Source organism: Danio aesculapii, chromosome 15 (assembly GCF_903798145.1).
Source record: "Danio aesculapii chromosome 15, fDanAes4.1, whole genome shotgun sequence".
In the NCBI taxonomy this organism is placed as follows: domain Eukaryota; kingdom Metazoa; phylum Chordata; class Actinopteri; order Cypriniformes; family Danionidae; genus Danio; species Danio aesculapii.
In genome coordinates, this window is record NC_079449.1 from 2,658,522 (window position 1) to 2,676,175 (window position 17,654).

Here is a 17,654-nt window from a genome sequence, read left to right on the forward strand (position 1 = left end):
TGTGAGCGAGTGTGCATGTGTCAGGTTTGTGAACATGCGCGTGTGTGTTTGTGAGCATGTGTGTTTGTTTGTGTGTGGCATGTGTCTGAGAGTGCATGTGTGCAAGTGTGTATGGGTTTGCGCTCTTGTATGTGCGAGCTTGCATGTGTGTGTGTGTGTTTGTGCGCGCACATGCGACTGTGTGTGTGTGGCTTGTGTCTGTGAGAGTGTGCATGTGGTTGAGCGTGCATGCGTGTGTGTGTGTGTGTGTGTGTGTGTGAGCGTGTATGTGTGCAAGCATGTGTCTGTGTGTGGCAAGTGTCTGTGTGTGTGTGTGTGCGTGTGTGCGCGTGTGTGCGCGTGTGTGCGTGTGTGTGTGTGCGTGTGTGCGTGTGTGCGTGTGTGTGTGTGTGCGTGTGTGTGTGTGTGTGTCTGTGTGTAAGCATGCATGTGAGTGTGTGTGTGAGTGAACGTGCAACTGTGTGCTATGTGTCAGCGTACAAGTGTGTGAGCATGCGTGTGTGTGTGTGTGTGTGTGTGTGTGTGTAGCCATGTAATGTACTGTATGTGCTATATATATGTATATATGTGTGTGTGGTGCAGAATCTCCTCTATATTTGGCTGTTGTAAAGAGATCTGTGTGTCCTCAGATACAGCAGTGTGTGTGTATGTCACCTCATCTGCTGCAGTCCTCTGATTCATTCACAAAAGCAGCCACAAGTCAAATGCACAAAAAGCAGATAGTGAATGAGTGCTGCAGTGAGCGCAGGTGATCTTCAGTTCACCGGTCTGTATATGTACGGCTAGCTGTGCAATATGGACAAAATTAAAGGTCTGTCGCTTCATATTATGCTCTGTCGCTCTTATTGTGGTGTCACTAAATACATCGTTTATGCTAATACTTTTTCATCATTTATGAGGCAATATTACACGCAATGCCACAGTACAAGTACATTTACATTTTGCATTTTCATTCATTCAGTTTCTTTTCAGCTTAGTCCCTTTATTAATCTGGGGTCACCACAGCGGAATGAACCGCCAACTTATCCAGCACATGTTTTAGGCAGCGGATGCCCTTCCAGCTGCAACCCAGTACTGGGAAACATCCATACACTCTCATTCACACGCATACACTACGGACAATTTAGCCTAGCCACTTCACCTGTAGCGCATGTGTTTAGACTGGGGGAAACCAGTTTTCCATTTTATGTAGTGATATTTTATGTTGGACCTGTAATCAGTTGTTTATGAACTGTGGTTTTATATTTCATTAATATTTTATATTTTCATTAATATTTATTTTCTCATTAATATTTCTCATTATTCCTAAATTCCTACATTTTTAATCAAACGTTTCCCTGAATTTCTAAAGAAAAGTGAAAAATACTCACTGGCCACTTTATTAGGTACACCTTACTAGTATCCCTTTGGACCCCCTTTTGCCTTCAGAACTGCTTTAATCCTTCATGGCATAGATTCAACAAGCTACTGGAAATATTCCTCAGAGAATTTGCTCCATATTGACATGATAGCATCACACAGTTGCTGCAGATTTGTCGGCTGCACATCCATGATGTGAATCTCCCGTTCCACCACATCCCAATGGTGCTCTATTGGATTGAGCTCTGGTGACTGTGGAGGCCGTTTGAGTACAGTGAACTCATTGTGATGTTCAAGAAACCAGTCTGAGATGATTCACGCTGGAGACACTGTGGTCATAAAGAGATGGACATGGTCAGCAACAATACTCAGGTAGGCTGTGGTGTTGACACGATGCTCAATTGGTACTAATGGACCCAAAGTGTGCCAAGAGAATCTCCCCCACACCATTACACGACCACCACCAGCCTGAACTGTTGATTCAAGGCAGGATGGATCCATGCTTTCATGTTGTTGATGGCAAATTCTGACCCGACCATCCAAATGCGGCAGCAGAAATGGAGACTCATCAGACCAGGCAACGTTTCTCCAATCTTCTATTGTCCAGTTTTGGTGAGCCTGTGTGAATTGTAGCCTCAGTTTCCTGTTCTTAGCTGACAGGAGCGGCACCCGGTGTGGTCTTCTGCTGCTGTTGCCCATCCGCCTCAAGGTTGGACGTGTTGTGTGTTCAGAGATGCTCTTCTGCAGACCTCGGTTGTAACGAGTGCTTATTTGAGTTACTGTTGCCTTTCTATCAGCTGGAACCAGTCTGGCCATTCTCCTCTGACCTCTGGCATCAAGAAGGCATTTGCGCCCACAGAACTGCCGCTCCCTGGATATGTTCTTACTTACTGGCCACTTTATTAGGTACATCTTACTAGTGGATCAGCAATTTCTGAAATGCTCAGAACAGCCCGTCTGGCACCAACAACCATGCCACGTTCAAAGTCACTTAAATCCTCTTTCTTCCCCATTCTGATGCTCAGTTTGAACTGCAGCAGATCGTCTTGACCATATCTACACGCCTAAATGCATTGAGTTGCTGCCATGTGATTGGCTGATTAGAATTTTGCGTTAACAAGCAGTTGCACAGGTGTGCCTAATAAAGTGGCCGGTGAGTGTATGTTCACATATGAATGAGTAATTTTTTTTGAGTACGTTTCAGCAAATGCTATTAAGACAAACAGTGCAGTGGCTTAACTTTACATCCACAAAATCTAAAGATCTCCAAAGACGCCTTTTCAAGATCAAGAAGTCAGTGGGTTTGAATCTAATCGAGACAGCAGAAGTCAATCATTTATTTTTAGTATTTAGTCTGACATGTTTACAGCACCAAAAATATTCTAAATGTTTCCTAAAATAAAATATATTGTGTTCAATGAGGAAAAATGTTCTTGTTTTTTACCCAGACATTTGGAAAGGGCATACTTTAGAGCAGCAATCACAGTACTGTGATATTTTTATCTAAGGTTATCATACCATAAGAATCATATACCAACTCATGCCTAATATTGTGATGTATATTGTTATCAGGATATGAGATGACTTCACAATTTGAGCAGTATTTGGAGTGTTAATTCTGACTGTCTGTCTCTGTTTCAGGTTTTGTCAGTAGGTGCAGGGTCTCGATGCAGATGCTGCGGGTGAAATGAATAAGGCCCCTCAGCCTCTGTCAGGACCCCCATCCGCCCCACCCCACCCCACCGCACCCTCTCCAGGCCTGAGCCAGGTACCGCACCTCCCCTGAGCAGCATTTAAACTGTTAACTACATGCATTAACATCAACAACTCTTCATGTTGCAGTTTAGATGTTGAATAAAAAATTAATGCTTCAGAGGACCTCTAACCTTTCGAGCTTTCAATATATGTAGTGTTTGACTCCGCTGATATCTGTGTGTGTGTGTGTGTGTGTGTGTGTGTTTTTGCTGTGGGTAAACATGTGTAATGTGTGTGTGTGTGTGTTTTCAGTCCAGTTTTCCTCCTGGTCATCCAGTGGTGTTCGGGACTCCTCCACCACAGATGAACCCCGCAGCTCCTCCCCGACAGGTACCACACCGCCAGCAATGCTCATAAACAAAAACAAATAAGAGATTGAGATTCAGGCCCAATCTCAATTATATTTAGTTTACTCCATCCCCTGGGCCCTTGAAACAGAGTGTGAAGGGGAAGGGCTTTAGATTTATTCTTAAAAATGGGACGGTACTACAACACACACACACACGTCATTATATTCCATTGTGAGCTCATATGAGATCAACAGTGGCGACTGCTGTAGTTATTCCAGATGTTTCATTTGTTTGGTGTTTATCTTCAGGAAATCACAGAAATCATGTTATAATAAGCATATACACTTATTGGCCACTTTATTAGGGACACCTTACTAGTGGATCAGCAGTTTCTGAAATACTCAGACCAGCTCGTCTGGCACCAACAACCATGCCACGTTCAAAGTCTCTTAAATCACCTTTGTTCCCCATTCTAATGCTTGGTTTGAACTGCAGCCAATCGTCTTGACCATGTCTACATGCCTAAATGCATTGAGTTGCTGCCATGTGATTGGCTGATTAGAAATTAGCGTTAACAAACAGTTGGACAGGTGTACCTAATATAGTGGCCGGTGAGTGTAATGTGGCAATATGATGGTAACTGTACTGTGTGTTTACACTGTAGCTGTATTCATCTATGTAAATGCAAGAAAACAACGTTAACGTTAGATAACCAATAGCCAATAGACTTTACTGATAGGGTATTCGAGTGTCATCAAGATGTGAAAGTATGTTGTGGGACTGCAATTACAGGAGTTATTATTATGGATTATATATAGCCAAATTTAACGAGGGGTTCTTAGTGACCATAAACCACAAACGCCGCTATGAATGTATTAAAGGGCACCTATGATGAAAATCCTCTTTTGTAAGCTGTTTGGACAGAACTGTGTGTAGCTAAAGTGTGTTCACAGTCATATTGGAGTGATAGAAACCCAATAAGTCTCTTTCTGACATTAAAATAGGATCCAAATCCCTCCCATATTGAGGCTGACCGCAACATGATGTATGAGTGCGGTTTCTCCGCCGACTGAATTGATTGACAGGTGTCATATTTCTATAATAACATGTATACACATGCCCACAGGACCTTTAATACTTGTTCTCCCTGCCCACCGTTTCCATATGCCTGTCGGTCTCTCAATCTCTCTGCGTCAGATAAACAGCACAGTGACAGACACGAAGGAAGGACAGATGAAGGATTATAGGGCACTTATTTCACCCCTTTTTCAAGATTTAAGATCAGTCTTTTGTGTCTCCAGAATGTCTGTAAAGTTTCTGCTCAAAACACCCATCAGATTATTTATTAGCCCTTGCTGAATATTAGAATTTTCTGCTTTGAACACCATGTAGCTGTTTTTTTTTCCCTGTGCCTTTAATGCTGGTTCTCCCTGCCCACCGTTTCCATATGCCTGTCAGAATCTGTCTCTCAATCTCCGGTTGCATCAGATAAACAGCACAGTGACAGACATGAAGGAAGCAGAGCTCACGTAACGTTTGAGTAGTAGTACAGTAAGAACTTTACCAGTGATTATTTGATTTGTTGTGGAGTTGCAGCAATGAGTCATACACAATGTTGACAATTGCATTGACACACACACACACAGCACACACACACACACACACACAGCACACTTGTTTAACTTTGGACTGATTTTGCACACAAATGTGACAGGATACATGTTAATATCCACTGCTGTATGGATATCCGTTATGTTAATGTACAAAATAAACCTGATTTAACGTCCACAAACCGGGATTGAAGCATCTTCTTTTATAATTGTACTGACATACAGCTGTGGTGATGAATTACAGCAAATTTACTGTATTTCAAACATTTTACTATGTTTTAAAAACATTTTAAACTTGTCAAACTCATTCTTGAGCTGCAGATGATCACAGAGAGCTCAACAGATCTTTAAATCCCAGTTTCTTTGCGCACGTCCTGTCTTGTGGATATGATTATAAGCGTTACTTTCAGAGACATGTTAATACGCGGCTGTCAATCAATTCGGTGGGTGGGGAAACTGTACTTCTACGCCACGTTGCGGTGGGCCTCAAGGTTCCATTTTGGGACCTTTTTTATTTTCTCTCTACATAAACGATCATTATTATCTATGTATTTTACCTTGTATATTATTTATTGCTGTTGATTACTTTTAATTGTTAGAATATTTTTATAATTATAGAAAATTGGTATTTATAAAACGTGGTAAAATTGATCTATATTTATTTTTTGCCATGACATAGCCATAGAAGCTGAAATGAAATTAAAACTCTATCTCTCTCTCTCTCTCTCTCTCTCTCTCTCTCTCTCTCTCTCTCTCTCTCTCTCTCTCTCTCTCTCTCTCTACATAAACAACCTTCCTTCAGTCTGTCCAAATGTCCTTGTTCAGATGTATGCAGATGATACAGTCATTTATACACATGGTAAAAACACTCAAGTAGCAGATAAACTTACATAAGCCATGGCTAGGGCCAGACAGAATCTGCGGAGGTTTTTTGCAATTTCTTCGGAGAATTTGGGAAAAAATCTGTGGATTTCTGCTGAATTATTTTGAGAGTATCATAACTAAAACGTTAATACGTGAAATAAAAACTAATATCTTTTAAACTTTTATTTAATGTTTACAATGCAAATCCAATTAGATTCACTTTATTTGGTAAACAAAGCAAGTCTCTCATATAATATCTCTACTAAAAGGCAGAAAATATTACTGTACAAACTATATTGTACATAAATCAGATGAACATTTTCATATTAGTCAATAATATTACTGTAATTAATTTAAAAGCTGAATAAAAGCGTGTGGACCTAGATGTGGGTCATGTGTCAAAATGGTTAAACCAGTCCTGTTTAAAACTCAATGTAAACAAAACAGTTGCAATGTATTTTTCTAAAACAAACATAGCAAATAATCTAACAGATGTATACGCGGCCGGGGACAAAATACAAATTGTATGTGAATTCAAATATCTTCTAATTCTAATTGACTCTAAATTAACTTTTAAATCGCAAATGAAAAGCTCTGTAACCGCGTCAAATTTAATGTGTCTTATTTCCGGTTCATAAGGTCACACTTATCACTACAGGCAGCTAAAATATTCACGCACTCAATGATTTTTTCACATATAACCTACTGTCTAACAACCTGGTCACAGGCAAACAAAACAACACTAAAGCCCATAGAGTCACTATACAAACAGGTGTTACATAATACAGGTGTTACAAGTAACATAATGTGATGGTTGTTGTGTTATTCTAAACTAAGCTTTGACTGTCTTATCCGGTTTGTTTTAGTTTAGATTGATGTTTTGTTAGATTAGTTTGAGTGTTTTGCCGGCTGTGTATTTTGAGTTGTGTAGCTTTAATTAGTTTAGTTCGGGTGTCGTGTACACTGAAGATCTCGTTTTTTTATTTGTATTTATTTTTGACGCCTAGTTTAGACTTTAGTTTTAAGGATTGTTTTGGATAGTTTAAGGATTCTTTGATTTGGCTTACACTCTTTGTTTTTGTGTAAAGATAATTGTAAATGTTTATTTATTTTATTTTTTTTTTCATTTATTACTGTTACATAAACTACGGAGTAAAAAGCTTAAATAGAGAATTGATTCTTACCTCATCCTTGATCTGTCGCACACATTACACCTGTCTCACTTAAATGTTACAGCATCCCACTAAAACATCTTAAGAATGTAACGCAGACAATTAAAATACTGGATAAAAAGCCCTTTTACACATCATCATTGTACCATTTTACAAACACACAAACTTTTAAGCTGGGAAAATGTCATGAAGTATTCAAGCATTTGTCTGATGTATAAAATCATTCATAGTCTGTCATCTCCACCTCTCAGTCAGTTTGTAAACATCAGGAACACCACACATAGAGGAACACGAGGAGACTATTGTCCCACTCCAGAAAAGTGCCTTTGGTCAGGGTGCCTTTTCAGTTACAGCTGCACAGGAGTGGAACTCTGTCCCTGGCAGCATCAGAGAAATAACCTCTTTCAATATATGTTCAGAAAATCTGGTTTATAGAGCATCAGATGTGTCATTCCTATTAGCATGAGCCTACCCAGCATGTTACCACTTGTGCCTGCCATCTTAAGGATTTGTTGTTTAAATGTGTTGTAACTGTTCTTATCTCCATTACATAATGTTGGTGTTTTTAGTTTAATTTGTACATATACATTTTTATTAAGATCTGCATAACCATGTCTATTTTAGTGCTTCTTAACTATGCTTGATTGATTAATTTGTATGATTTTTGTATTGTTTTTTAGGTTGTCCAGGGACAACAGATGAAAAATAGCCTTCTGGCTAATTCTGGTGCATTTTGCAGAAATGCTAATTAACGTACACTGTCCCTGCCAAATAAACAAATAAAATAAATAAATAAGTAAACAAAATAAACTTGGAGGGATTTAGATCCTATTTTAATTTTTAATAAATAAAAAAAGACGACTTGTGTTTCTATCACCCCAATATGACTGTGGAAACACTATACTACACACAGTTCTGTCCAAACGGCTTACAAAAGAGGATTTTCATCATAGATTAGATTAGATTCAATTTATTGTCATCACACATGTACAAGTACAAGGCAACGAAATGCAGGAATCATAGATGACCTTTAATACATCTGTTCAAGTTTAAAGTCTTTTAAAACAGCATGTTTGTGATACAGTAAAATCGCTGTAATTCGTAACCGCTATAATCACCATGGCTGCATGGTGTCAGTAAACGTGCATATATATATTTGTGTGTGTGTGTACTGCAAACAGCATTTGTGTGTGACTCTGTCTTTCAGAAAGGCTTGAATAAACTCAAATCCACAAATAAAGTTAATTGGGATTTTTGACTAATTACTCGTGAAATGGACGAGGCTTTTCTACATGCCGTGTTCGCCGTTGTGATATTCTTCAAAACAACAGGGGCCGGTCAAAAGAAACCCACAGTAAAATCAGACGGATAAACAGAGAAGTAGGACGTTTCCAGGACTACATCATATCATTAATATCGTTCAGTATTTTTAAACTAATTATTTTTATTGTTTTTCTAAATTATTTTAATGATTATAAGGATTTTTATAACCATTCAAGATTTTTTTTTTAATTAAACCTTGATGCATCACTTGCTTTTGTTCATATCTCGGACAGTACTACCTTTTTAAAGTTTATTAAAAATATTAATGACGAGAACATGAGTGTTTCAACAAATATATTTTTAATTATGGCAAGAATAAAAGCAAAAAAAGTACACTTACCAAAAAAAAAAATGATGTTTTTTTTTTATTATTTAGATTTAGCCCGCTCCACAGTTCACACATTACTGTCTGGCTAGTTTCTGTCCTCTTCTTATGCTAAAAAGGCAATAATGGTCCAACAATCCTGACCAATATCTCCAATAAAGAAACAGGGCATCAGTATATTGTAAACCGATAGGTATAAATGTTCCTTCCCAGTTATCAAAGAAATAATTCTAACTTTATTTTAGTTTTGTAACTATTAAATTGTTTTAAATTCAGAATTGCAATATATATCTGAGTTAAACCTATGAATGGTGGAAAAACATATTCTGTATTTGTGTACCTTGTGTCTCCACTTTTGCCATGGCCTCTTTTGGCTTTAACAAACTTCCAAACCTTTTAACAAAAACTTTCTCCTTTTACCACGGCTGTTACAATTTCTAGCCAAGAATTATTGATCATCTGGTTATCTCAATGATCACGGATCACAAAGATGTCTGTACAGTCGTACTGTTTCAGACAAAATCTCTTTAACGGTTTCATATTCAACTCAAATCAAATGCGGCGCCGCGTGCACTGTTCGCTCGAGACTCAAAAAAAAAAAAAACATGCGCACCGCCAGCTGAAATAATGTCACGCGCACCCAAAGCGAACATCCACAAACTCAACGATGACGTCACATGCGCTGCGTGCGAACAAGTGGACGTGTCGAGTATAAACCAGGCTTTAGGCAAGGCAAGTTTATTTCTATAGCACATTTCATACACAGTGGCAATTCAAAGTGCTTTACATAAACAAGAATAAAAGAAGCAAGTATAAGAGAAATGAAAACAAATAATAGAAATGGTTAAAAAAATAAAATAAATAAGCATAAAAACAGATAAAATGTGTTATAAAAGAAGAGAAAAACATAATAGTGCGATCTGTCGGACGTAGCACAGGTTTAAGGCCCAAGGTGCTTTCTTTCATGCATTTTTATTTCTCTTTGCTATTTGGGCTTATTGGAACCTAATTAGAATAAAAATAAATAAAAATAAAAAATAAAGTATCATCCTCTGATATGATGTACTTTTAGAGAAAATGATGTCCATATATGTGGACTCGTGGTGCGAATTTACAAATAACACTGTTTTTTAATGCATATATACCATATACATATTTTTTTTTACTTGTTTTGACTATCAGAGAGTAAAAACTAAATTTTTTGCCCATTTTGCACCGTTAAAAATAGTGTTTGGGACATTTCATATGCTGCAAAACAGTTGCAGGATGACACTGTATGTCTGTAACAAAATATAAAACATTCAAAGTATTTTTATTAGCCACTTAAGAGCTAAAATGTGCTGTCCACGTATGTGGCCACTAAGCCCTAGCAGGTTAAATTGTGTAAAAGGTGTAAAATAGGTGCCCTTTAAAACATATGCTTGTTTGTTGTAAAAATTCTTAATAATGCCAATAAATACTTAAATTTGTTGATCTTCTGATGACATGTGCGGCCATGTTGCCATTGCAGCTGGTGCATTCTGGGAAATTTTCATATTACTTGGTTTCTAAGACTACTTAAATTCAAAAGAGATTGTGTTCTTGTCAAAAGAGGGCGGTGCTACAAATGCCTGCGTGTCAGCATAGTGGCAGATTCGGAAGCATTAACGTTCTATGTTAATGAGGGAGAGATGGTCACTAGTGGGCGGGGCTTTCCCCCTCTGATGACACCTGCGAAGGGAAATGTCAATCAAAGTGTTTCTGCAGACTTGATCAAGTGTGATGATGATAATAATTAATGAATGTTTATCATTAGAGGCTGCTTATATTCACACACTGCTGACACTCAACTGTGTTTATGCACCATTTTCGCATCATAGGTGCTCTTTAAATAATCCGTTAAACAGCACTTGATAAATATTTAAAAATAAAATATAATATTTTCCCAGGAGAGCTGATAATGTTGTCTCAGACTGTGTTTGGCTTAACCAGATTGGTTAGCATTGAGCTAATGTGAAGTGAAAGTGAATGTATGCGTGTGCGCTGGATGTCAGAGGTCGATCTGCATTCTCCTGAGCTTGTGTGTGTGTGTGCGTGCTTGCGTGCGTGCGTGCGTGCGTGCGTGCGTGCGTGCGTGCGTGCGTGCGTGCGTGCGTGCGTGCGTGCGTGTGTGATGTGTGCGACTGAATGGTATTCTGGGAAATTAAGATCTCTTCTTTGCTTTTGTGGCTCTGCTGTTGCTTGACCTTTGACCTGTGTGTGGCTTTCTCTTTCTAGTTTGCCTCAGGTCCTAGAGCTTTACCACAACAGGTACTAACACACACACACACACACACACACACACACACACACACACACACTATCACACACACTTACACTCTCACATAAACACACACACAGACTTGAACACGTTTTGAATTTATACTGCAATACTTAGTTCAACCACTAGGTGTCAATGCTAGAATAGAGTGTGTTTCTGCTAGAAATGCTTGTTTGTTTGCATGCATCTGTGTTCCTCTAACAGTCTGTGCGGTGGGTAACACACACTCTTCATCTCTCTCTCTCTCTCTCTCTCGCTCTTCTGCTGTGTGTGTGTACGTACGTGTGTGTGCGTGTGTTTGGTGCTCCTGAAGGGAGGATTCAGGTCACTGCAGGTAACACTCAATGGTTTTTCTTCACCCTTGCAAATGTGCAATCTCTAAAGTCAGTGAAACCCAATAAATATTCGAAATAATCCAAGTTAGGCTTATTAATAATTCTGTGCATGCATTATTTGACCAAAATATTACTATTATTGTTATTTAAATGGGTAAAAAAAATTTTATATCACTTTACTAAAAAAACCCCACCAAAAACACTCATAATAGTGCAAAAGAATTGATCTTTCAGGTTATGAGAGGTACTAATATTCCTGTGTGGTTTTGTTTTTGAATTAATCTGAATGAATCAATCGATTCAGTGATTCATTCATGAAGACTCTCACGGGCCTCATCCGAAATCGCCTACTACTCCGTAGGTAGTGCATTTAAATTGATATGTACTACTCGACTGTTAGAAAAGTACGTTCTATACAGTATGAATGTCAGTAGTGTGGATGGAACTCTGATATACTACATCCGCCATTTTGCCATTATCGTGTGATCTACCCTTGTCAGTAGCCTAGCTTCATTCCTATTTATGAATTCACTCGCGATGCATCATGGGATAACGTAGCATCCATCTGATGCACACTTCAGAATCTTGCCGGAAATAGTACATCATCCGGGTACTTCTCGCATACTGTTTTCCGAATTCTACGAATTCAGACATTCTACGGCGCTTGCATACTGTTTTTAGCATACTATATAGTTTTGAAGTATGCGGTTTCGAATGCAGCTTCAGTTGGTTCATTTTTAAATGAATCAATTGTGTTGAACACATCATGCAAGATTGGCACCACCTAGCTTTACAAACAAGTTCAGAATTAAGTAGTTTATTTTTGGTGTATTTTCAGTTTGTTTGTTTTTTGCTTCGCTAATTAAAATAGTGCATCCTATAGCTTCACCTGTTTCATCTTGAATGAATCAGATTCTGAATGAATCATTTGAGTCTGATTCATTTATGAAGGCTCTCAGTTGGTTCATTTCTAATGAAATCAGCTGTTTTGAACACATCATGCAAGATTGGCGCCACCTAGTTTTACAAACAAGTTCAGAATTAAGTAGTAACTTTTTTGATGTATTTTCAGGTTTTTTTTTTTGCTTCGCTAATTAAAATAGTGCATCCCATAGCTTCACCTGTTTCATCTTGAATGAATCTGATTCTGAATGAATCATTTGAGTCTGTGATTCATTCATGAAGGCTCTCAGTTGGTTAATTTCTAATGGAATCAGCTGTTTTGATCACATTATACAAGATTTGCGCCACCTTCTGGTGGTTTTAATGTCATGTTTATACCAGTGAGAGTAAAGGGCGTCGCACACCAGATGCGCAGCGACATGGAGCGCACATGACAGTTGGAAGTATCACACAACAGACACGCACATTCGCATGTTATTCAAAATGAAACTGTTCAGATGGCGTTCTGTGGCGTGGCAGATGTATGAACAGTGTCCTGAGTTGTAGCTGGACGCATCAGACAGCCGCTGATTTGCAATCTATGTTTAGAATTCTAAAACGTATGGTGCTGCGTGGCTAGGCACATCCAGTGTGCGACCCCCCTTTAGTCAATATCACGCGCAAAAGTGTCGTTTCCTGAATATCAGCACTATCACAAATGGGATTTCGATTTTATTCAAGTTTCACAAACAAGTTTAGAATTTAGTAGTTAAATTTTTATTTCATCGTATTTTTTTTTTTTTTTTGTTTCGCTAATTACAATAGTGCATCCCATAGCTTCACCTGTTTAATCTTGAATGAATCTGATTCTGAATTAATAATTTAAGTCAGTGATAGTTACATTTTTCATCGTATTTTCTGTATATTTTGTTTCGCTGATTAAAATAATTGAAAGTTGGAGCAGAACTGTGCGTCTCAGAGCTTCACCCGTTTTATCCTGAACGAATCTGATTTTGAATGAATCGTTTGAGTCGTTGATTCAGTGATTCATTCATGATGAAACTCAGTTGATTCATTTCTAAATAAATCAGTCATTTTGAACAAATCCTGCAAGATTTGCATCACCTACTGTGGTTTTAGTGTCATGTTTACAGCAATGACACAGTCAATATCACACACGCAAAAGTGCCATTTTCATAAATATCAGCACTATCACAAATGTGCTTTTGATGTGACTTATACAAGCTTCACAAACAAGTAGAATTACTTTATCACATTTTCTGTATTTTTTTGTGGTTTCGCTAATTAAAATACTTGAAAGTTGGAGCAGAACTTTTGTGCATCTCAGAGCAACAGCTGTTTCATTTTGAACTGAATGAATCATTTGAGTCTGATTCATTGATTCATTCTTAAAAATGCACAACAGCTTAATTTTCTCAATATTTGTGGCGGTTTAAGTGTATTGTTTATGCATCTATGACAGACCTAAACCAATGGCTCTCAGAACAAAAATGCACTCAGCATACAATCGCTTAATAATCATGAAAAATATCTATATTTTTTGTCACCTGTATCGACATTTTAATCATTGCAGACAAATTCCTTTTTAAAACATTTACTTAAAGATGCACAAAAGCAGTTTTACCCAAAGATGTTATTTAAAAGCACTAAATTAAACACGCCCATAACCCAACAGGCCCCGCCCCCATTTGATATCTGCACTATAGTAATTAGAAACGCCCCTTGCTGCTGATTGGCTGCAGGTGTGTTTTGGGTATTGAAAAAGCTTCTTTTTTTTCAGTAGTCTGTTAATGGATATAAAAAATAAACATTGCATTCTAATTATCCAATTTATGATTAGTTTTGTTTCTACTAGTAATGATAGGGTGCAATCGATTGATTTGAATGAGAAATTATGACATCATCAATATCATTTGTGCATATTAATGTAATTTTAAGTCAAGTGGCATTTTTCTTTAATAGTCAAGCTTGTCTGTGTTGTCTGGTTTCAGCCGTACTATGCCGGTCGGCCCACTTTACCCACCAATTCTGGGCGTGTCCAGACAAGCTCCGCCCCTCAGCCCATCCCCCCTCCACATGCAGCCCGCCCCCCTCATGTATTCCAGCCTGGCCCTTCCCAGATGATGATGATTCCCCAGCAGCCAATCAGCTTCCCCAATTCACAAGGCGCCGCTTATTATATATCTGGCCAGGTAAGTCACCTACACTCAAAACACTGGGGAGTTTCTGTGTGCGGAGATTGTGCACTTTATAGTTTTGTTGTTCTGTTAAATACTGACACATCCCATGGTGCAGCTTTTTTGTTTAATTTTTTTATTTTTATTTTAAGTTGTCAAAAACAATTTAAACATAATAAAAGTACAAATTAGCGAACAAGAAATATATTAAATTATACTTATTAAATAATACAGGCATACTTACTCCCTGGGCCATTTTATATATAGGTTGATAGTTAGCTGCACCAAATTGGTGTTTCATAACGTCTAGCTTTTTGTTTTGTATGTTTTTTATGAGATGAGTCGTTAACCCAATGCTCAACCCTCATTCTGGAGGACCAGGACATACAGTGCATCCAGAAAGTATTGATAGCGCTTCACTTTTTCCACATTTGTTTATGTTACAGCCTTATTCCAAAATGGATTAAACTCATTTATTTTCTCAACATTCTACACACAATCCCCATAATGACAATGTGAGAAAAGAGTTTTTGAAATTGTTGTAAATTAATTAAAAGTATAAAAGCTGTGAAAATCACATGGACATCAGTATTGACAGCCTTTAGCGTGAACCTCTATATTGAGCTCAGGTACATTCTGTTTCCACTGATCATTCTTGAGATGTTTCAGCAGCTTCATTGGAGTTCACCTGTGGTCAATTCAGTTGATTGGACATGATTTGAAAAGGCATACACCTGTCTATATAAGGTCCCAGGGTTGACAGTGCATGTCAATGAACAAACCAAGCATGAAGACAAAGGAATTGTCTGTAGACCTCCAAGACAGGATTGTCTCGAGGCACAAGGCTGGGGAAGCTTACAGAAGCATTTCTGCTTCTCTGAAAGTTCCAATGAGCACAGTGGCCTCCATCATCCGTAAGTGGAAGATGTTTGGGACCACCAGGACTCTTCCTAGAGCTGAGTGATCGGGGGAGAAGAGCCTTAGTCAGGGAGGTGATCATTAACCCGATGGTCACTCTGTCTGAGCTCCAGTGTTCTTCTGTGGAGAGAGGAGAACCTTACTGAAGGACAAGCATCTGTGCAGCGATCCACCAATCAGGCCTGTATGGTGGAGTGGCCAGACGGACGACACTCTCCGCTTGGAATTTGCCAAAAGGCATCTGAAGGACTCTCAGACCATAAACTAAACTCCCTGGTCTGATGAGACTCAAATTGAACTCTCTGGAGTGAACGCCGGGCGTTACATTTGGAGAAAAGCAGGCACCGCTCATCACCAGGCTAATACCATCCCTACAGTGAAGCATGGTGGTGGCAGCATCATGCTGTGGGGATGTTTTTCAGCACCAGGAACTGGAAGACTAGTCAGGATAGAGGGAAAGATGAATGCAGCGATGTACAGAGACATCCTGAATGAAGACCTGCTTCAGAGTGCTCTTGACCTCAGACTGGGGCGACGGTTCATCTTCCAGCAGAACAGTGACCCAAAGCACACCGCCAAAATATCAATGGAGTGGCTTCACAACAACTCGGTGAATGTCCTTGAGTGGCCCAGCCAGAGCCCAGACATAAATCCTATTGAACATCTCTGGCAAGATCTGAAAATGGCTGTACACCGTCGCTTCCCATCCAACCTGATGGACCTTGAGAGGTACTGCAAAGAGGAATAAACAAAAATTCCCAAAGACAGGTGTGCCAAGCTTGTGGCATCATATTCAAAAAGACTTGAGGCTGTAATCGCTGCCAAAGGTGCATCAACAAAGTATTGAGCAAAGGCTGTGAATACTGATGTACATGTGATTTTACAGCTTTTTTATTTTTAATAAATTTACAACAATTTCAAAACTCTTTTCTCACATTGTCATTATGGGGGATTGTGTGTAGAATGTTCAGGAAATCAATTAATTTAATCCATTTTGGAATAAGGCTGTAACATAAACAAATGTGGAAAAAGTGAAGCGCTATCAATACTTTCTGGATGCACCGTATATATGTATGTATATATGTGTATATATTTATAAATGTATACCCACACGCACACACATTTAAGTAACACATTTTTTCCTTTTTTTTTTTTTTAAGATTTAATAAACCACAATACATGTAACAATACACACAATACACACACACACACACTGAGTCTTGGGTGTATTGATTGTGCTGACCGCTCTTGCTGTTTTTAAGCTCTGTGCCTGTGTGTCAGCTGAGCGTCTCTACCGTTCCCAATTGTGCACCTGTAAAAAAGAGAGCAGGATTGTTGCGCGAAGGGTAAAATGCTATGAAACGGGGATTGTGTGTGTGTGTGTGTGTGTGTGTGTGTGTGTGTGTGTGTTTGTGATGAATCTGCTTTTTCTCTCAGTACCGTCCCTCATACGTGACCCCGCAGCAGTATCAAGTGGCCAGCTCCACTGCATTCTACACTGGCACCAGCCCAGCTGATTACGGTACGTATGTACGTGTGTGTCTGTATGTGTGTTTGGTAAATCTATGAATCCAGAGCTTCTCTCTCTGTCTCTCTCTCTCTCTCTCTGTATCTCTCTGTCTGTCTCTCTCTCTCATGGATTTAACAAAGAGTTTGTTAAATCCATGAATCTAGAGCTTCCGTCTCCCTTTCTGTGTGTGTGTGTGTGTGTGTGTGAGAGAGAGTTTGGTAAATCCATGGATCCAGGGGGTCTGTGTGTGTGTTTGTATGCGCATTCCAACTTGTGTTGAACAATGTTTTAGCGTCTCCTAGTGGAAATCATCACTATGAGCCTTTGTTTTTTGGAGGATATTTTTTAATTGAAATTAACAGGTTATTTTAGTGTTGATTTGGTTTCAGAAGAGATGAAAGTCTGAGAGATGAAAATAAAAATTGAACTAGTGGTTGTTGTGGACTAGGCGTGTCAAAGTTAATCGTTTTTTTTTAGTGTATCGCAATGCAGACGCGGACAATTGACAACTAAACAATCAGTTCAGTAATATTCATTCTTTCATTCATTTTCTTTTCAGTTTAGTCCCTTTATTAATCCGGGGTCGCCACAGCAGAATGAACCGCCAACTTATCCAGCATATGTTTTATGCAGCGGATGCCCTTCCAGCTGCAACCCATCTCTGGGAAACATCCATACACACATTTTCATTATCACATGACCTCTTATTACAAAATCACATGACGTTTTTAATGCGTATACTGGAATTTGTTCTGTAAAAGTGTTTCCATCGTAGTTTATGCGCAACTTTTCTTATCAAATAAAAGTTTATCCT

At 38.7% G+C, this 17,654-nt stretch overlaps 1 protein-coding gene across 1 annotated transcript in view; it reads left to right on the top strand.

Annotated features, from left to right (window-relative positions):
* The window catches only part of wu:fb16f03 (eukaryotic translation initiation factor 4 gamma 1), a 114,105-nt gene that overhangs the window by 14,911 nt on the left and 81,540 nt on the right, over nt 1–17,654 (top strand). The window contains exons 2-7 of the mRNA XM_056474039.1: nt 3,001–3,127; nt 3,367–3,444; nt 10,955–10,987; nt 11,311–11,331; nt 14,227–14,427; nt 16,768–16,852. Coding sequence (XP_056330014.1) covers nt 3,047–3,127; nt 3,367–3,444; nt 10,955–10,987; nt 11,311–11,331; nt 14,227–14,427; nt 16,768–16,852 — 499 coding nt within the window. The 5' untranslated portion in view covers nt 3,001–3,046. The remainder of the gene's footprint in view (nt 1–3,000; nt 3,128–3,366; nt 3,445–10,954; nt 10,988–11,310; nt 11,332–14,226; nt 14,428–16,767; nt 16,853–17,654) is intronic.